At 37.1% G+C, this 22,247-nt stretch overlaps 2 protein-coding genes across 2 annotated transcripts; one reads left to right on the plus strand and one right to left on the minus strand.

Moving 5' to 3' along the window:
• Positions 1-2,035: 2,035 nt before the first annotated feature.
• On the plus strand, positions 2,036-4,461 carry LOC140824097 (uncharacterized). The gene is made up of 3 exons (XM_073185697.1): positions 2,036-2,314; positions 2,446-3,915; positions 4,063-4,461. The coding sequence occupies exons 1-3, from the start codon at positions 2,036-2,038 to the stop codon at positions 4,459-4,461; spliced, it is 2,148 nt and encodes a 715-aa protein (XP_073041798.1).
• Positions 4,462-7,135: 2,674 nt separating this feature from the next.
• On the minus strand, positions 7,136-10,922 carry LOC140822944 (stromal cell-derived factor 2-like protein). Its single transcript, XM_073183956.1, has 6 exons — positions 10,600-10,922; positions 9,886-10,026; positions 9,633-9,773; positions 7,775-7,824; positions 7,558-7,687; positions 7,136-7,432 (listed from the first exon to the last, which is right to left on the minus strand). The coding sequence occupies exons 1-6, from the start codon at positions 10,696-10,698 to the stop codon at positions 7,337-7,339; spliced, it is 657 nt and encodes a 218-aa protein (XP_073040057.1). The 5' UTR covers positions 10,699-10,922; the 3' UTR covers positions 7,136-7,336.
• Between the last annotated feature and the right edge of the window lie 11,325 nt (positions 10,923-22,247).

The raw sequence follows: 22,247 nt of genomic DNA on the forward strand, positions 1-22,247 counted from the left end.
GATAGATCGACGAGGTTGTTTTTATAGTCAGAGGTAGGGGTGAGCAAAAATTCGGTTAAACCGATTTAACCGACCGAACCGAATTAATTCGGAAATTCGGTTCGGTTAATTCGGTTTCGAAATTTTCAAAAATCGGTTAATTCGGTTCGGTTTTTGTAAAAAAATATCGGTTTAACGAATTAACCGAATTATTAAATAAATAATTTTGATTTTATTTTATTAAGTTTTAAATATAATTTATAATATTTTTATATTTAATATTGTATATTATAATTAGTTTTTTAAAATTTTTTATGAATAAAGTGTTTTATTATGATTAAAATAGAATATTAATTATTAATTTTATGTATAGTTTTTAAAATTTTAATTTTTTTAGAATATTAATTATATATATAATTTTTAAAATTTAAAATTTTTTTAAAAAAATCGGTTATTTCAGTTAAAAACCGAACCGAATTAACCGAATACTCACCCCCTAGTGAGAGGAAAAGTTCTATAATAAAAATTATTAAATTCTTTTTTGCATATGTTGTACATACTTGCCATTTATACATCTTTCCCACTCCCCTTTATCTTGTTTTAGTTGGGTGGAATTTCATATATTTGCAATGTTAATTATGTTGGATTTAAATTACACGTATATAAATCTTGTAACGTCCCGAAAATCGAAAAGTCCGCGTGAACCACATGCGTGCAAATTATTAAATTTCTTTGGAATTTTATTAAATTTTTTTGAAGCATAAAATGCATGTTTATTTCATTAATTATGTGTTTAATTATTTTTATGCATTTTATACATAATTCATGCATTAGGATTTCTAGATGCATTTCACGTTCGAACGAGGATCGGAGACCGGAGAACTTTCAGGAAAAAACTATTTTATTACATGATTAATTTTTATTAATTAAAATAAGATGTTTTAAAGATATTTTTCAAGAATTAGGATTTATTGGGTATTTTTACCCGTACAATTTTTTTTTTAACAGTACGCAAATTTTATCGAATCGGGGGACGTTTTGAGGTTTCGGTTAATGTTTTCAAAACCTTTCCAATACGAAATATTTTCAAGAGTGCGTTTGGATTTAATGGGCCTATATTTAAGCTCATTGGGCTTAAACATCTTTTAAAAATTTAATTAACAAAATTAGTGCCCACTAACCTTCTAATTAACTATATTATTTAATTCCAAGCACCTCTTTACCTACCCATAACCCCACAACAGCCGACACCCACCCCTTTTCCATTCAAAGTGTATCGGTTTCATCAAATCCCATCTGAAGCTTCGGTCACCTCCATTCTTGGCAAAGGAATTATCTTCTTGGGTCTCCCTCTTCTTGATTGGTTCACCAAATCATCTACAGGCACGCTTTTGTATCATTTTTTATGCATCATACATGTTTTATATACTAATGAAGGTGTTCTTGCATTAAAAGTTTCGATCTAGCCATGAGGATTGAAGATTTACGATTTTTATGTGCTTATTTCGTTTACTCGGTTGTGCTCATGATTCTCTGAAATTTCGTGAAAGGGGGCTGCTGTATGGAGACAGTGTGGAGCCAGGGGCGGATTTAGTGTAGGGCGAACGGGGGCCACGGCCCCCCCAAAAAATTTAAGAAAAATTTTTAGCGACGGTTTTGTTAAAACCGTCGCTAAAATAGCGACGGTGTTTACAAAACCCGTCGCCGATATAGATCGGCGACGGTTAGGTTTAACCCTTTGCGAAAACCGTCGCCGATTTAGATCGGCGACGGTTCTATTCAAACCCGTCGCTATATTGCGACGGTAAAATGCTTTACCGTCGCTATTTTTCTATACATACCTTACACGATTTCGTCTGCGTTTTTGGTAATTATTGCTGGAAATAATTGACAGTACTCATACTTATTTTCAGAAAGCAGGTAATTCTACATCCTTTTGAACTTATGGATTATTGAATTCATGTTTGATTTATGAGATTTTATTGTGTTATGATGTTAGTTGATTTAAACGATCAGATTTTATTTATTGTTTCAGGTGTAGTTTTTTTTTTCATAAATGGGAAAATCTGGTACAATTGATAAATTCTTTAAGAGGAAAATACCAAATCAATTAGATTCACCTAACTCTACAGCTCAGTCCATAGCCTCGGATGATAATCTTCCACCTGAGGTTGAGTCTCAAAAGTTTAGAAAGGTTGAAAATATCGGGGTTGATCTTAACTTGTTAGAGCGTGATCCAGGATTGCGTCGACAAATATGGGAATACTCTCCCAATGAGCAAGAGGAAATTCGTCGAGCTTATCTAAATCTGAAAGCATTTCAGCCAATACTTTCAGTATACCCACTAAACAAAAACAGTCTTCATCCTCGCAGGTTTCAATCTCCTGGTATGAGCTTTTTCCTTGGTTAGAGTATTCCCTAGCAAGAGATAAAGCTTTCTGCTTTCCATGCTTTATCTTTAACAAGCCATCTGGATGTCCGAAGCAAACTGCATTTACAGTTGATGGATTTGATAATTGGAAGAAGGTTCGAAGTGGAAAAACATGTTCTTTCCAATGCCATATTGGAAAAGATAATGTATCATCACCCCATCGTATTGCAGAAAAGGCATGTGATGATTTAATGAACCAACCTCGACATATACAAAGATTTTTCGACAAAGTTAGCTCAGAAACAGTTGCAAGAAATCGTCTTCGGTTGAAAGTTGGTATACATGTAGTTCGGTTGCTTGCACTTCAAGGCGTTCCTTTTCGAGGTCATGATGAGAGCTCTAATTCATCTAATCGTGGAAATTTTCTTGAATTTCTTGATATTGTGGCCTTGTATAATGATGAACTTTCATGTGCAATAGAGAAAGCCCCGAAAAATGCCAAGTACACATGCCATGATATTCAAAAGCAAATACTTCACATGTTCTCAATCCGAATGAAAAATATAATTCGTGAAGAAATTGCAGGGAGCAAGTATTGCATAGTCGTCGATGAAGCTCGTGATGAGTCGAAAAGAGAACAATTGTCTATAGTGTTGAGGTTTGTGGACAAAGATGGATGCATACAAGAACGTTTTTTTGGGCTTGTTCATGTGTCAGATACGACAGCTTTGACATTAAAGAATGCTATATATTCTTCTTTGGCACATTACAATTTGGATGTTCAAAATATTAGAGGTCAAGGTTATGATGGTGCTAGCAATATGAGGGGTGAGTTCAATGGATTGCAAGCTTTGATTTTGAAAGATTGTAAGTCGGCTTATTATGTTCATTGCTTTGCCCATAGACTGCAGTTGGCTCTTGTTGGAGCAGCAAAAAATGTAACTCCCATTCATCAGTTTTTCGATAAATTAACTTTCATAGTTAATATTGTTGGTGCTTCGTGCAAGCGTAATGATGAATTGAAGGAAGCTCACACAGATGACATTGCTCACTTGATTTCTATTAATGAACTTGAGACAGGGCGTGGACTTAATCAGTTGTGCACTTTACAACGGGCAGCTGACACGCGTTGGAGTTCTCATTTTAGATCTGTGTCGAGCTTGATCAAGATGTTTAGTGCATCATGTACGGTATTGCTCAAAGTTATGGAAGATGGGCTTCCTTCCCAACGAGCAGATGCAACATCTGTTTATGATGAAATGACTTCATTTGATTTTGTATTCATCTTGCATCTTATGAGAGAAATTATGGAGATCACAGATGTTCTTTGTCAGACATTGCAACGTAAGTCTCAAGACATTTTGAATGCAATGGAGCTAGTGTCATCTACAAAAAAAGTACTTCAAGAGCTAAGGGATGACAAATGGGATGATTTGCTTGAAAAAGTGAAGTCTTTTTGCGTGGCTCGTAATATTGATGTTCCTGATTTTAGTGCTCAATATGTTGATAGGCGAGGTAGAGCTCGTCGTCATCAAGGCAATTTCACCATTGAGCATCATTATCGGGTAGACTTATTTTATGCTACGATAGATTCACAAATGCAAGAAATTAATGTGCGTTTTAATGAAGATGCGGTGGAGTTACTTATAAGTAAATCCTCAAAATGCATGTGACTCATTGAGATATCTGGATATATGCAAATTGGTTGAAAGTTTTATCCACAAGATTTTACTAGTGATGAAAAGGAGCGACTAGAGATGCAGTTGAAGCATTATGAGCATAATGTAGTTATAGGGCCATACTACAAAAGTCTTTCAACTCTTTCTGAGTTGTGTCAATGGTTGGTGAAGACTAAAAAAGCTGATATATACGACCTTGTTTTTAGAGTGATCGTGCTTGTGTTGACTCTTCCAGTTTCTACAGCTACTACAGAACGATCATTCTCAGCTATGAATATCGTCAAAACTCGACTTCGGAGCAAAATGGAGGATGCTTTTCTCTCGGATGCATTGATGATATTTATTGAAAAAGAAATTGCTAAAAATATTTGTATTGATACTATCATTGAAGATTTTGAAAACTTTAAGGAACGTCGAATTCCTTTTAGTTAGAAATACTTTTGTTAAGAAACGTACGGTTGATGTTTTGTTCAATATAACCCGTAGAATTTTTGTCTTTTCCCTTCTAAATTTTTGTTTGTCTTTTGTAAGCGGCCCCCCCCAGTGTCGAAATCCTAGATCCGCCCCTGTGTGGAGCTATTGTTGTCGAGAAGGATGGGGATTAGTAGCTGGAGTCGAAGCTTGATCGATCTAGGTGTGATTTCTTGAGGGCCGATCGGGGTTGGTGTGCTTTTGGAGGAGCGATGTGGTTAAGCGATGGGTTCGAGGTCCTTCGGCTGTGCAAGGGCTGTTCCCTGACTTGGTCCGGACTTGGGTGGATCTGAACCATGGTCTGGAATAGCTTGAACGCAGATGGAACTAGCGGGGAGACCTATGGTTCGCGGGTTTGCTACTTGGCTCGATTGGGCGGGTTTTGGTGTATAACTGGGTGTCGCGATCTCCATAATGCATGGGGCTGGTTCCTTGGGTTGGTCCAGTCCAGTAGGGTCCTAGGGTGGTCTATAAGAGGTGGGCTAGGAGCTGGTTCACTTTGTTTTGGGATAGGGACGTAAAAATGGCATGGGTGCTAACTAGAGTTCAAGCCAAAATCTTTGAGAATTTTTCCAGCAACTTTCCAGCAGCTTTTGAGGGCTGTTGTCGTGGGTTTTGAGGGCTGGAAAGAGTGGTTTAGGGGCTGTAGGAGATGTTTTAAGTATGGTAAAATTTTGGGAAATAGTTGGTTAAGTTTCGGTTTGTTTCGGGTTGAAACCGGGACTCCGGTCCAAGTTTTAAAATATTCGGTTAAGTTATGAAATGAGATCGAGTTTACGTCTAGGGATGCTTTTAAATATGTTTTGGGACATTTTTAGGAGTTTGGTAAGCTTCGGATCAAAATAATGAGTTTTGGAATTATTCGGGATTTAATCGCCACACAAAACGTTAATTAAAGAATTAATGAAAACGTCTAGATTTAAGCTTAATAAAATTATGAGAAATTGTATTTAAGCTCAAATAATTATTTGAAGTCTAATTTTTTTATTTGGGAATTTTGTGCTAAGTTTTGATTTAATTCGGGATTAAAGAGTATTATTATGTTATATTTAAGGATTAATTTAGAGGTCATCGATTTAAGCCAAATAAAAATATGGGAAAATTCTTGTAGGCTTAAATAATTCATTGGAACATGTTAGAGTCAATGAATTTAATAAAAGGTCACAAACGTGAAATTTTACGTCTAAGGGCAAAACGATAATTTTTGGGTTTCCAGGGGCAAAATGGTCATTTTGCACCCGGGGTGAGATTTTGGTCCTGGCAGCGCCCTGAGCACATTTTATTATGTTTTAAATGTTTATGCATCATGAATATGATTTTTATGAAATTATGAAAATACGTTGCATGCTTGGTTTAAAGGAAAAATTATGTATATGCATGCTTTTATTAAGTGATGAATATGATGACATGTTTTGAAGGAAGTGATTTAGTTGTGACTAACACGATGACACGATGATATGATTGGAGATATCGTGAGGGAAAAGGCCCCAGAGGGAGCCCGTTTACGAGAGAAGGCCCCAGAGGGAGCCTGACGATCGTATTTCCATTGACATGATATGATGACATGATAGGCTCGGGCTCAGTTGACGGGTGAGAGTGTCGCTGATGTCCCCCGCCGCCGGGTACCGCGGTTACACGTAGATGGATCCATCGACTGACATGATGACATAATGATACGAAAGTCACAGCTAATGAACGGAATTCAAATTAAGATTTTAACATGTATATGCTGATACGATGATACATGCTATTACCATGTTTTGACAGGTCACAGTTACGCATATGATATGATTTTACATAACACGTTCACGAATGCTTTTAAGTTCATGAAAGATATGTTGAGTATGATATTTTTCACTGCTGTGTGCTACGTATATGTACTTGTTATTACTGGTACAGGTGTGTTGAGTCTTTAGACTCACTAGGCGTGTGTGATGCAGGTGATCATTTTGATCAGTAAACCGGAGGTGCTGAAGACTGAGTAGGCAGGCGGGTGTGTGGTGACACGACCCGAGGACCATTATTTTCAGCATATTGATTCATGTTTTTTTTGTGAGGAGTTACACATTTTTACATGTTACACATTTTTACATGTTGATGACATTACGCTTTTTATACGTTTACGTTTATGTTGATTTTGGATGACTTTAGTTATTTTTAAACTGCGTCATTCTTGTTCATAAATAAATATGATTATTTCAAAGGTTATTTTATAGGGGAAGTTATTGAAAAATCCCAAATCAAAAAATTTCTTTGGCTTCACTCCCTACCCACAAAATTGTGGTACTATGTCATACAAAATGTGGTACACTTCATGTGGAAATGTGGTACAATTCATGTGAAAATGTGGTACTAAAAAAGTACCTAGGGACTGAACACAAAAAAAAATAGCGGCTGAGGACTGAACCCAAATTTCCCGTATTTTATAATTGCAAGCTTTAAAAATAAAAAAAAAATTTCCGCATTTTTTAAAACGAGTAGACGTTTCAAATCTCATTTTAAATCCATCGTTCAGATCCCTTTCCAAATCAAATACTCTCCTTCAAAACACAGACAATTTATCGTACTTCACGAAGTGGCTTCAAAAAAATGGGGAGTTGGAATTTTATGGTTCCACCTGTGCAACACTTTCAAATAGTAAAGTAAGATCTATTTTTAAGTAAATGTCCAAAACGAAGCAAACTACTGACTACACTACAAGGGTATCTGAACTTGTTGAATTCGTAGTATCATGGATTACTCCGTATCAAAATTACACGAGTTGTCTTATGGTTGTTCTAACACTTCAATCCCAATTAAATTCTTGGAAAATATGATTAGAATGTGATACAATGTTTTATGCGATGTCAATCTTGCTTTCCATGACCGGGAGATATACGCCCTCTGCTGCTAACCAAACGTTATCAGCACGCTTTTCTCGGACACCACAAACCTGCAGATGACATGCAACTATTAGAGATGCTGGGTGAAGCAGATTGGTTATCTATGAAACTTTATTCAATGGTTCTCGACAGGAAAACTGGCTAGTGGAACTTATTGCTACCATTCGATTCTTACCTCTTGCTGACCACCAGCTATACGGGTATATTTCTTGTCATGACTGTGCAGGTATCCACCGGTGTCTACATGATGAAGTCTTACTCTTTGATCTTGCCTCCAAGTCTTCCCACTTCCCTCGATTTCGAGGCTAAAGCACGATAAAGAAAAAATGATCAGCACGTTTTGCAAGAATATCAAAGGAAAAAATGTTGGAGATTTATAAAGTAAACCTCACCTCCAGTAATCGCCAGTATCTGACTCACCGTCAGTGCCAAAGCAGCTAACCTAAATGTTTTGCTTTTATGAGTCCTAATATTACGGCAATGCATATAAACCACATTTGACAATATTAAAGAGGCAGCCTATTAGGAGAAATAATATTTTTATTTGTTGAAAAAGAAGCGGATACAATATTCTAACAAAACTGCTCATCTGTAATGTCAGATTTTGTTTTGCTGCCCTTAGTTGTTAATTTGATTATGCAGCACAATCGAGACTACCATTTTCTGCATCAACAAGTTCAAAATGCAGTTCTGTGTTTTTTATGCATGAGTTCACCACCTACAGCAGGAATGCCATGGGATCGCATTACATGCACTAAATTCAGTGGCTAGATTTTCTTCCTTTGTGCACACATCATAAATATGGTTCGGCAAGATTCTTGATGATCCTCATAATAAGATGAGAAGCATAGTTTTCAAAGGCGAGTGTCTTTTGCCTTAAGGCGAGAGGCGCCACCAGGCGAGGACCCTGCGCCTGGGGTCATTCACTAAGGCGAGCGACTAGAACAAGGTAAGGCTTTAGTGAATTTTTTTTAATTACTTGTTTAAAACCCAAACCCAAACCCTAATAACACAACAATCCAACACTGGAATCAGAAGAACAGAGTGATGAACAAAAGAACAAGGTGAGGCATTTACATGTAAAACAACTAGAAAAAGACTGATTTCATTTGGATGAAGAGAAAAAAGAAATTGAAATTGAAATTGAAAAAGAAAATTATGAAGACTAAGAAGAATATAAGTCCGAAAGTTCGGGAGACTCTGATGATTCGATGGAAGATATGAACTTGATTTGGATAATTAAATAATTATAATCATGTTAATAGTTCCTATAAACTTTTTAATTATATTTTATTTTGAGTTTCATTGTGACTTAATTATTTCATATTTTAATATATTTATTCTAATATAAATATATTTTTTTAAAAAAATAAAAAATGTGTGCTTTGCTTCAGTAAGGGGCGCGCTCCGTCTAGTACCTCAGGCTACATGACCCTTGTCAGCCTCGGAGCGCCTTGCGCCCTTGACTACTATGATGAGAAGGGAGAATCTCTCTACTGTTGTTTAAACCAGTCTATCGCAAAGTCGTACCTTTTAAGCTATCTGCTATCCCCACTAAAAAACTTCATAGTCACAGCTATAAAAATGACAAACTCAAATCCATACTTTATACAGATCGCCCCATGCCTAAGCCAGTCTCGAAGTAAGTGACCTTAAATTCAAGATAATTGAAGATTGTATAAGATAATTATTGGCTGCTTCATTTTCAACAAAATGCACGAGCACTGGTGACAAAAAATATATGATATGCAGTTACACAGCTCCAAGTGCAAGCAAATAAAATAGAGCCGGAAGCACATCAAAGTGCATCAACTTCATATAGCTAAAGTGTGAGGCGGAATGTGAAGCGCGTGACTTATTGAATTGAGGTGTCCTTAAATATAATAAACAAGAATATAAAGATTAGAAAGATTGTCCCTCACACATCATATGATGTGTGATTTACATACTATTGATCAACAATAAAACAAAGATTCATTAGCTTATACACAAAATTAAATTACTATGATCTTGCATTTCACAATAGAATCATTGTCCCAACAGTTGAGGCGAACTTAAGGGATGCCTTGAGCATTTAAAGAGAACCCCGAGGCTCGTGCTTCACAGTCAAGGCATGCACTTAACTGAAAAGTGGAGCCTCGGCCTGAGTTTAGGCCCAAATGAGGAATCCTCACTACTTGAGGTTGGGTGCAAGGCCTTGGGCTATAAATAACTTCCAAGAAATCTTTGGAAAAACCCAAGCATACTGACCTCTAAATTGCCAGATATGGGGGATGCATGCAAGTGGCTGTGCAACCATTTCCTAGTCTTCATGTGTTGCAGCCTTATAAGGCTTCCAATTTTGATTGTGTCACCTTGTTTTGCGTTGGAATCTGGTGTAGGCCTCACAATCTTCAAAGTAAAGCAATAATTCCAATTAAAACACTAATAAATATTCCAAAACATCGGATACTTAGGTAACACATAACAAATTATATGGAATAACATGAATGATGTAACATACCCAATAGCTGTTAGAATCATCAACATTGGGGAAACCAGTAACAGATTGCTGCCCACTGCCAGACCCATAAGGTACATCATGAGAATGCAGCCGAAATTTTGTTCTCTCATGCATAAGCTTTATGACAGAGCCGTAGGTAATCTACAAACAGTTTGAGAACGCACAAAGCCGTTAAAAGAACCATTGAAACCCAAAATAGAATAAACCTAAAATCATATGGCCACTACCAAATACATATATATACATAAAGACATATCACTAACTGACCAAATCAGATCCTCAACCCTTCTTATACAATCAAATGCTAATCATAAATTTGGGAAGAAATTTTCAACAAATAGCTGGTACAGTAGTTGAATTCTTAATGGATTCCCATAATATAGGGTGGAAGATGAGAAAAATCGTAGAAGAAAAGAAATATAGGAAAACTCAATTCAAATTGAACTGAGGTATATTTACAATTATTTTAACTCAGGAATCAAACCCCAAAACAATATTTATATCCCGATTACACGCCTCCAATTCGTACCCAAAGTCCCGACAATCAACCAACTACATCATCCCATTCCATGAGCATGCAATTAATTTATACCCAACATATGCACCAATATGAACGTTATCGAGGAATCTATCGTATGATTTGATTTTTAAATTGTGTTGAGTTTATTTATTTATAATCGCGTTTGAAATTTCAGAAAAAACGTGATCAATCACCTGAACCCCTTCAGAAGCCGCGGAAACAGGAGTGGATGCGTAGTCGTAATCCAGTGTGAAGTACAGGAAAATCGCCAGTGCAAAAAATGAACAAGCCATGGCCAGCAACAGCGCCACAAACCAAGACCTCAACCAAAAGGGAAGGTTGTCGGAATCAGACGATGGATTAACGGAGTGTCTGTATACTATTCTGGTCGGATCCGTAACAGAGGACGATGCCGCGGGTTTCCTGCGAGTGAGGTTGTGTTGGCCGGAAGGAGCCACGGTTGGATCCTCTAAACGACGTCGGAGCTCAATCAGATCTCGCAGTTAGGTTTCCACAAATAAATTTTATTGTTTATCGAAGAAAGAATTTTACCATTCGACGTGTCTACAGCCAATGGATGTTTTCCACGTGGAAATGTCCTGACGTGGACAGTTGCCATTAGTAAGTTGGGCGATTCCATGCTAATTTTAGTTACATTTAACACGTGGTGCGTGTGTACAATTTTTTTTTATAATTATTTATGGACTAAAATGAAATTTGACAAATTATCGAGGTACTAAAGTGCTATTTGAATAATTGTAATAAAAAAATAAAAACAAAAATGTTTTTTGATTAAAAAAAAAACAAAAATGTAATTTTGATATCAAATAGGGGCAAAATAGGGAAACCAAAAAACAGACCAAAGACACCAAAAACAGTTATTCTAATATGCTTAAACTTAATAAATAGTAAAAGATTACTGCATCGACGTTGTTACGTGTTTATATTATATTTTTTTTATGATTTGTTTGTTTTAAATTTAAATTAAGATCAAAATATAATTATAAAAAATAGTGAGAGACTATACTGTATTTTTATTAATATATATATATATATATAAATATTAAAACAAAATTAATTATTCTAATTCTCTCAAAATTAATAATATAATATTGATAAAATATAATTACTTCTTCTTTTTTTTTGGTCAAATAATCTGATAAAATTGAATATGTATAAATATATATATTTAGATCAATCTCACACTGACAAGTGATTTAGGTAAACGAATTTCAACGTTATAAATCTTTTAAGTATTAAAATATAATATTGAGAATTTCTAAAAGATTTTTTTTTTTTGAAATTTGAGAACTTTCATTATGTTTTATGTTTTGTTCTAGATTGTTTATTACATAGTTTGGTTCAGCTAGTTTCATTGCCGAGTGTGTGCACCCTCTCTCATGGAGGAGACGGAGGACGTCGCAAATCGTTTGTCAGTGCGTGCATCCTCTCTCATGGAGGAGACGGAGCACGTCGTAAATAGCCCCATGATTTTTCAATATATATTATTAATACCGTATCCCAGCATCCTGATATCAACCCCCATTTTACGTTGTAGAAATGAGTATTTACGAATGTTACAAGGTTTTAACATCATCTACCTATTTTTCTCCTTGTTTTCAGAATATGAAGAATTTTGTGGGAAGCAACACATTCCACTACGCAATGGTGAATGTAGCTTCTATAGCTTGCGTTGCCGGCTTCATATTGCTCGCAACGGATGAAACACCCCGAGAGCATTTGAATGTTACAAAAGATATAAGAAAATCGGTGAAAATATTGGAGATTGATGTCAAAAAAAAATAATGGTTTCTGCAGTGTGTGCACCCTATCTCATGGAGGATAGGGATGACGTCACAAATTGTTTGTCAGTGCCTGTATCCTCTCTAATGGAGACGGAGCACGTCACAAATAGCCCCATGATTTTCCATATATATTAATATCCTATCCAACCAGCCTGATTTCAACCCCCATTTTATATTGTAGAAATGAGTATTTACGAATGTTACAAGGTTTTCACATCTTCTACCTATTTTTCTCCTTTTTTTCAGAATCTGAAAAATTTTGTTAGAAGCAACACATAGCATTACGCAATGGTGAATGTAGCTTCTATAGCTTGCGTTACCAGCTTCGTATTACTCGCAACGGATGAAACACCCCGGGAGCATTTGAATGTTAAAAAAGATATAAGAAATTCGGTGAAAATATTGGAGAGTGATGTCGAAAAAATAATGGTGTCTGTAGTGTGTGCACCCTCTCTCATGGAGGAGACGGAGGACGTCGCAAATCGTTTTTCAGTGCGTGCATCCTCTCTAATGGAGAAGACGGAGCACGTCGTAAATAGCCCCATGATTTTTCAATATATATTAATACCGTATCCCACCAGCCTGATTTCAACTCTCATTTTACGTTGTAGAAATGAGTCTTTACGAATGTTACAAGGTTTTCACATCTTCTACCTATTTTTCTCCTTGTTTTAGAATCTGAAGAATTTTGTTGGAAGCAACACATTCCACTACGCAATGGTGAATGTAGCTTCTATAGCTTGAGTTGCCGGCTTCGTATTGCTCGCAAAGGATGAAACACCACGGGAGCATTTGAATGTTACAAAAAATATAAGAAAATCGGTGAAAATATTGGAGATTGATGTCCAAAAATATAATGGTGTCTGCAGTGTGTGCATCCTCTCTCATGGAGGAGACGGAGGACGTCGCAAATCGTTAGTCAGTGCGTGAATCCTCTCTCATAGAGGAGACGGAGCACGTCGCTAATAGCCCCATGATTTTTCAATAAATATTAATACCCTATCCCAGCATCTTGATTTCAACTCTCATTTTACGTTGTAGAAATGAGTATTTACGAATGTTACAAGGTTTTCACATCATCTACCTATTTTTCTCCTTGGTTTCAGAATATGAAGAATTTTGTTGGAAGCAACACATTCCACTACGCAATGGTGAATGTAGCTTCTATAGCTTGCGTTGCCGGCTTCGTATTGCTCGCAAAGGATAAAACACCCCGGGAGCATTTGAATGTTACAAAAGATATAAGAAAATGGGTGAAAATATTGGAGAGTGATGTCAAAAAAATAATGGTGTATGTAGTGTGTGCACCCTCTCTCATGGAGGAGACGGAGGACGTCGCAAATCGTTTGTCAGTGCGTGCATCCTCTCTCATGGAGGAGACGGAGCACGTCGTAAATAGCCCCATGATTTTTCAATATATATTATTAATACCGTATCCCAGCATCCTGATATCAACCCCCATTTTACGTTGTAGAAATGAGTATTTACGAATGTTACAAGGTTTTCACATCATCTACCTATTTTTCTCCTTGGTTTCAGAATATGAAGAATTTTGTTGGAAGCAACACATTCCACTACGCAATGGTGAATGTAGCTTCTATAGCTTGCGTTGCCGGCTTCGTATTGCTCGCAAAGGATAAAACACCCCGGGAGCATTTGAATGTTACAAAAGATATAAGAAAATGGGTGAAAATATTGGAGAGTGATGTCAAAAAAATAATGGTGTATGTAGTGTGTGCACCCTCTCTCATGGAGGAGACGGAGGACGTCGCAAATCGTTTGTCAGTGCGTGCATCCTCTCTCATGGAGGAGACGGAGCACGTCGTAAATAGCCCCATGATTTTTCAATATATATTATTAATACCGTATCCCAGCATCCTGATATCAACCCCCATTTTACGTTGTAGAAATGAGTATTTACGAATGTTACAAGGTTTTAACATCATCTACCTATTTTTCTCCTTGTTTTCAGAATATGAAGAATTTTGTGGGAAGCAACACATTCCACTACGCAATGGTGAATGTAGCTTCTATAGCTTGCGTTGCCGGCTTCATATTGCTCGCAACGGATGAAACACCCCGAGAGCATTTGAATGTTACAAAAGATATAAGAAAATCGGTGAAAATATTGGAGATTGATGTCAAAAAAAATAATGGTTTCTGCAGTGTGTGCACCCTATCTCATGGAGGATAGGGATGACGTCACAAATTGTTTGTCAGTGCCTGTATCCTCTCTAATGGAGACGGAGCACGTCACAAATAGCCCCATGATTTTCCATATATATTAATACCCTATCCAACCAGCCTGATTTCAACCCCCATTTTACATTGTAGAAATGAGTATTTACGAATGTTACAAGGTTTTCACATCTTCTACCTATTTTTCTCCTTTTTTTTTCAGAATCTGAAAAATTTTGTTAGAAGCTACACATAGCATTACGCAATGGTGAATGTAGCTTCTATAGCTTGCGTTACCGGCTTCGTATTACTCGCAACTGATGAAACACCCCGGGAGCATTCGAATGTTAAAAAAGATATAAGAAATTCGGTGAAAATATTGGAGAGTGATGTCGAAAAAATAATGGTGTCTGTAGTGTGTGCACCCTCTCTCATGGAGGAGACGGAGGACGTCGCAAATCGTTTTTCAGTGCGTGCATCCTCTCTAATGGAGAAGACGGAGCACGTCGTAAATAGCCCCATGATTTTTCAATATATATTATTAATACCGTATCCCAGCATATTGATTTCAACCCCCATTTTACGTTGTAGAAATGAGTATTTACGAATGTTACAAGGTTTTCACATCATCTACCTATTTTTCTCCTTGGTTTCAGAATATGAAGAATTTTGTTGGAAGCAACACATTCCACTACGCAATGGTGAATGTAGCTTCTATAGCTTGCGTTGCCGGCTTCGTATTGCTCGCAAAGGATAAAACACCCCGGGAGCATTCGAATGTTACAAAAGATATAAGAAATTCGGTGAAAATATTGGAGAGTGATGTCGAAAAAATAATGGTGTCTGTAGTGTGTGCACCCTCTCTCATGGAGGAGACGGAGGACGTCGCAAATCGTTTTTCAGTGCGTGCATCCTCTCTAATGGAGAAGACGGAGCACGTCGTAAATAGCCCCATGATTTTTCAATATATATTATTAATACCGTATCCCAGCATATTGATTTCAACCCCCATTTTACGTTGTAGAAATGAGTATTTACGAATGTTACAAGGTTTTCACATCATCTACCTATTTTTCTCCTTGGTTTCAGAATATGAAGAATTTTGTTGGAAGCAACACATTCCACTACGCAATGGTGAATGTAGCTTCTATAGCTTGCGTTGCCGGCTTCGTATTGCTCGCAAAGGATGAAACACCCCGGGAGCATTTGAATGTTACAAAAGATATAAGAAAATGGGTGAAAATATTGGAGAGTGATGTCGAAAAAATAATGGTGTATGTAGTGTGTGCACCCTCTCTCATGGAGGAGACGGAGGACGTCGCAAATCGTTTGTCAGTGCGTGCATCCTCTCTCATGGAGGAGACGGAGCACGTCGTAAATAGCCCCATGATTTTTCAATATATATTAATACCGTATCCCACCAGCCTGATTTCAACTCTCATTTTACGTTGTAGAAATGAGTATTTACGAATGTTACAAGGTTTTCACATCTTCTACCTATTTTTCTCCTTGTTTTAGAATCTGAAGAATTTTGTTGGAAGCAACACATTCCACTACGCAATGGTGAATGTAGCTTCTATAGCTTGCGTTGCCGGCTTCGTATTGCTCGCAAAGGATGAAACACCACGGGAGCATTTGAATGTTACAAAAAATATAAGAAAATCGGTGAAAATATTGGAGATTGATGTCCAAAAATATAATGGTGTCTGCAGTGTGTGCATCCTCTCTCATGGAGGAGACGGAGGACGTCGCAAATCGTTAGTCAGTGCGTGAATCCTCTCTCATAGAGGAGACGGAGCACGTCGCTAATAGCCCCATGATTTTTCAATAAATATTAATACCGTATCCCACCAGCCTGATTTCAACCCCCATTTTACGTTGTAGAAATGAGTATTTACGAATATTACAAGGTTTTCACATCTTCTACCTATTTTTCTCCTTGTTTTCAGAATCTGAAAAATTTTGTTAGAAGCAACACATAGCATTACGCAATGGTGAATGTAGCTTCTATAGCTTGCGTTCCCGGCTTCGTATTCCTCGCAACGGATGAAACACCCCGGGAGCATTTGAATGTTAAAAAAGATATAAGAAATTCGGTGAAAATATTGGAGAGTGATGTCGAAAAAATAATGGTGTCTGTAGTGTGTGCACCCTCTCTCATGGAGGAGAGGGAGGACGTCGCAAATCGTTTTTCAGTGCGTGCATCCTCTCTAATGGAGAAGACGGAGCACGTCGTAAATAGCCCCATGATTTTTCAATATATATTAATACCGTATCCCACCAGCCTGATTTCAACTCTCATTTTACGTTGTAGAAATGAGTCTTTACGAATGTTACAAGGTTTTCACATCTTCTACCTATTTTTCTCCTTGTTTTAGAATCTGAAAAATTTTGTTGGAAGCAACACATTCCACTACGCAATGGTGAATGTAGCTTCTATAGCTTGAGTTGCCGGCTTCGTATTGCTCGCAAAGGATGAAACACCACGGGAGCATTTGAATGTTACAAAAAATATAAGAAAATCGGTTAAAATATTGGAGATTGATGTCCAAAAATATAAAGGTGTCTGCAGTGTGTGCATCCTCTCTCATGGAGGAGACGGAGGACGTCGCAAATCGTTAGTCAGTGCGTGAATCCTCTCTCATAGAGGAGACGGAGCACGTCGCTAATAGCCCCATGATTTTTCAATAAATATTAATACCCTATCCCACCAGCCTGATTTCAACTCTCATTTTACGTTGTAGAAATGAGTATTTACGAATATTACAAGGTTTTCACATCTTCTACCTATTTTTCTCCTTGGTTTCAGAATATGAAGAATTTTGTTGGAAGCAACACATTCCACTACGCAATGGTGAATGTAGCTTCTATAGCTTGCGTTGCCGGCTTCGTATTGCTCGCAAAGGATAAAACACCCCGGGAGCATTTGAATGTTACAAAAGATATAAGAAAATGGGTGAAAATATTGGAGAGTGATGTCAAAAAAATAATGGTGTATGTAGTGTGTGCACCCTCTCTCATGGAGGAGACGGAGGACGTCGCAAATCGTTTGTCAGTGCGTGCATCCTCTCTCATGGAGGAGACGGAGCACGTCGTAAATAGCCCCATGATTTTTCAATATATATTATTAATACCGTATCCCAGCATCCTGATATCAACCCCCATTTTACGTTGTAGAAATGAGTATTTACGAATGTTACAAGGTTTTAACATCATCTACCTATTTTTCTCCTTGTTTTCAGAATATGAAGAATTTTGTGGGAAGCAACACATTCCACTACGCAATGGTGAATGTAGCTTCTATAGCTTGCGTTGCCGGCTTCGTATTGCTCGCAACGGATGAAACACCCCGAGAGCATTTGAATGTTACAAAATATATAAGAAAATCGGTGAAAATATTGGAGATTGATGTCAAAAAAAATAATGGTTTCTGCAGTGTGTGCACCCTCTCTCATGGAGGATAGGGATGACGTCGCAAATTGTTTGTCAGGGCGTGCATCCTCTCTAATGGAGGAGACGGAGCACGTCACAAATAGCCCCATGATTATTCAATATATATTAATACCCTATCCCACCAGCCTGATTTCAACCCCCATTTTACATTGTAGAAATGAGTATTTACGAAAGTTACAAGGTTTTCACATCTTCTACCTATTTTTCTCCTTGTTTTCAGAATCTGAAAAATTTTGTTAGAAGCAACACATACCATTATGCAATGGTGAATGTAGCTTCTATAGCTTGCGTTGCCGGCTTCGTATTGCTCGAAACGGATGAAACACCCCGGGAGCATTTGAATGTTACAAAAGATATAAGAAAATCGGTGAAAATATCGGAGAGTGATGCCAAAAAAATAATGGTGTCTGTAGTGTGTGCACCCTCTCTCATGTAGGAGACGGAGGACGTCGCAAATCGTTTGTCAGTGCGTGCATCCTCTCTAATGGAGAAGACGGATCACGTCGTAAATAGCCCCATGATTTTTAATTATATATTAATACCGTATCCCAGCAACCTGATTTCAACCCCCATTTTACGTTGTAGAAATGAGTATTTACGAATGTTACAAAGTTTTCACATCTTCTACCTATTTTTCTCCTTGTTTTCAGAATATGAAGAATTTTGTTGGAAGCAACACATTCCACTACGCAATGGTGAATGTAGCTTCTATAGCTTGCGTTGCCGGCTTTGTATTGCTCTCAACGGATAAAACACCCCGAGAGCATTTGAATGTTACAAAAGATAGCAGAAAATCGGTGAAAATATTGGATATTGATGTCAAAAATATAATGGTGTCTGCAGTGTGTGCACCCTCTCTCATGGAGAATACGGATGACGTCGCAAATTGTTTGTCAGGGCGTGCATCCTCTCTAATGGAGGTGACGGAGCACGACACAAATAGCCCCATGATTTTTCAATTTATATTAATACCCTATCCCACCAGCATGATTTCAACCCCCATTTTACATTGTAGAAATGAGTATTTACGAATGTTACAAGGTTTTCACATCTTCTACCTATTTTTCTCCTTGTTTTCAGAATCTGAAAAATTTTGTTAGAAACAACACATACCATTATGCAATGGTGAATGTAGCTTCAATAGCTTGCGTTGCCGGCTTTGTATTGCTCGCAACGGATGAAACACCCCGGGAGCATTTGAATGTTACAAAAGATATAAGAAAATCGGTGAAAATATTGGAGAGTGATGCCAAAAAAATAATGGTGTCTGTAGTGTGTGTACCCTCTCTCATGTAGGAGACGGAGGACGTCGCAAATCGTTTGTCAGTGTGTGCATCCTCTCTCATGGAGGAGATGGATCACGTCGTAAATAGTCCCATGATTTTTCAATATATATTAATACCGTATCCCAGCAACCTGATTTCAACTCCCATTTTACGTTGTAGAAATGAGTATTTACGAATGTTACAAAGTTTTCACATCTTGTACCTATTTTTCTCCTTGTTTTCAGAATATGAAGAATTTTGTTGGAAGCAACACATTCCACTACGCAATGGTGAATGTAGCTTCTATAGCTTGCGTTGCCGGCTTCGTATTGCTTGCAACGGATGAAACACCCCGAGAGCATTTGAATGTTACAAAATATATAAGAAAATCGGTGAAACTATTGGAGATTGATGTCAAAAATATAATGGTGTATGCAGTGTGTGCACCCTCTCTCATGGAGGATATGGATGATGTCGCAAATTGTTTGTCAGGGCGTGCATCCTCTCTAATGGAGGAGACGGAGCACGTCACAAATAGCCCCATGATTATTCAATATATATTAATACCCTATCCCACCAGCCTGATTTCAACCCCCATTTTACATTGTAGAAATGAGTATTTACGAAAGTTACAAGGTTTTCATATCTTCTACCTATTTTTCTCCTTGTTTTCAGAATCTGAAAAATTTTGTTAGAAGCAACACATACCATTATGCAATGGTGAATGTAGCTTCTATAGCTTGCGTTGCCGGCTTCGTATTGCTCGAAACGGATGAAACACCCCGGGAGCATTTGAATGTTACAAAAGATATAAGAAAATCGGTGAAAATATTGGAGAGTGATGTCAAAAAAATAATTGTGTCTGTAGTGTGTGCACCCTCTCTTGTGCACCCTCTCTCATTGAGGAGACGGAGGACGTCGCAAATCATTTGTCAGTGCGTACATCCTCTCTCATGGAGGAGACGGAGCACGTCGCAAATAGCTCCATGATTTTTGAATATATATTAATATCATATCCCACCAGCCTGATTTCAACCCCCATTTTACGTTGTAGAAATGAGTATTTACGAATGTTACAAGGTTTTCACATCATCTACCTATTTTTCTCCTTGTTTTCAGAATATGAAGAATTTTGTTGGAAGCAACACATTCCACTACGCAATGGTGAATGTAGCTTCTATAGCTTGCGTTGCCGGCTTCGTATTGCTCGCAACGGATGAAACACCCTGGGAGCATTTGAATGTTAAAAAAGATATAAGAAAATCGGTGAAAATATTGGAGATTGATGTCAAAAAAATAATGGTGTCTGTAGTGTGTGCATCCTCTCTCATGGAGGAGACGGAGGACGTCGCAAATCGATTGTCAGTGTGTGCATCTTCTCTCATGGAGGAGACGGAGCACGTCACAAATAGCCCCATGATTTTTCAATATATAATAATACCATATTCCACCAGCCTGATTTCAACCCCCATTTTACGTAGTAGAAATGAGTATTTACGAATGTTACAAGGTTTTCACATCTTCTACCTATTTTTCTCTCTGTTTTTAGAATCTGAATAATTTTGTTTGAAACAACACATTCCTCTACGCATTGGTGAATGTAGCTTCTATAGCTTGCGTTGCCAGCTTCGTATTGCTCGCAACCGATGAAAATCACCATGAGCAATTGAATGTTGCGGAAGATATTAGAAAATTGAGTTCAATTTACAATGCTCACCCCTACTTACAATGACCCTTCAAATATAAGTTTTCAAAATTGAGTTCAGTTTAGTTTTATTTCAATATATTTAAGTAAAAAGTTAACAAAAAATAAAAATAAAAGCTAACAAAAAATTCAGAACCAAAATAAAAATTTTCATTTTGATTTAAATTTATTTTGTATTCATTTTTTTGTAATTTTTTTCTTAAATTGATTTTTAAATGTCCATACTCTTTAAATTATACGAACAAGAAGTGGTAATTATAAAATATATAAAAAAAATTATGAGAAAGTATATATAATTTTTAAAGTTAACAGGTGTTAATGTAAACTTGATAAAAATTTCATGGGAGGCATATGTAACGTAATTTTCAAAGTTCAACGGACCTTAGAGAGTTGGTTTCTTATCTTTCTTGGATTTAAAATCCAAGACGAAGATATTGTCTTCCATTGAACCAATCTCTATTTGTCTTGTGGTTGGCAATATGCGACGCATCTGTTGTTTAAAAGGCAAATTTGTTTTTACTCCCCCTTCACATTCTCAAGTTTCTCCCCACTCTCTCCATACCCTTTTTTCTTTGTTAAAACTCCACAATTTTCTAAAAATTTCAAAAACATCATTTTTCTTTAAAATTTTGGTACGTGGCATTGTTACACCTATCGAGCATGTTCTTCAAAGCATATAGCTTCAAGACATACAGTTACGCAAAGTTTCCGGCCTATATACCATATTCAAATAATTGATTTTTTTTTTAATTTTTATAAAAGGTCCATCATGCTTCCGTAATATAAATTAAATCTTTTACATCTTTGACCGGAGTGCCACCGGGTTATTTCCACCGTGTTTTTACAGACTGCTCCTCACAGCCTAACCATGCAGTCGCAACAGATGGTTACTGACGCAGATTCTTTCAGTAGCACTTGGCACAACCTTAATTCGTTTACTACCTTGAGGTGTACAATAAAAGATAAAATTCTGAAAATAATACATGAGAGGGGCTTGAAAGAGAAAATATTAAAAATATTTTTGAAAGAAATTGAGGAAATGTTCGATGATCTCAACTTCATTCTTCCTGCCTTTTATAGAAGGCTTCTTCGGATTTGAAACTTGGATTTCAAATCTTGATAAACCTTTACAGCTTGCATGTAACGAACCGTATTTTCATACTTAAAATTTGCAGAAAAATTAAAAATTTTCTTTAATAGAAACATCCATACGGTCTTCACTCATCATTCATAAAGTATCTTTGAAATCAACCATCACAATTAAAATTTGCTAAAAGAAAAAGGCTGTCTCAAAATGTATCACAATCCACTCATAAAATCAGAGTATAAATATTTTCATGCTTAAAATCTTAAAATAACGTAGGCGGTCCTCGGGTCTAGCCTCCCACTCAGTCCAAGCCTGCCCCTTGGTCGCCACTTCACGTCTCCTCATCAAC

Source organism: Primulina eburnea, chromosome 2, assembly GCF_022965805.1.
Source record: "Primulina eburnea isolate SZY01 chromosome 2, ASM2296580v1, whole genome shotgun sequence".
NCBI classification, from domain to species: domain Eukaryota; kingdom Viridiplantae; phylum Streptophyta; class Magnoliopsida; order Lamiales; family Gesneriaceae; genus Primulina; species Primulina eburnea.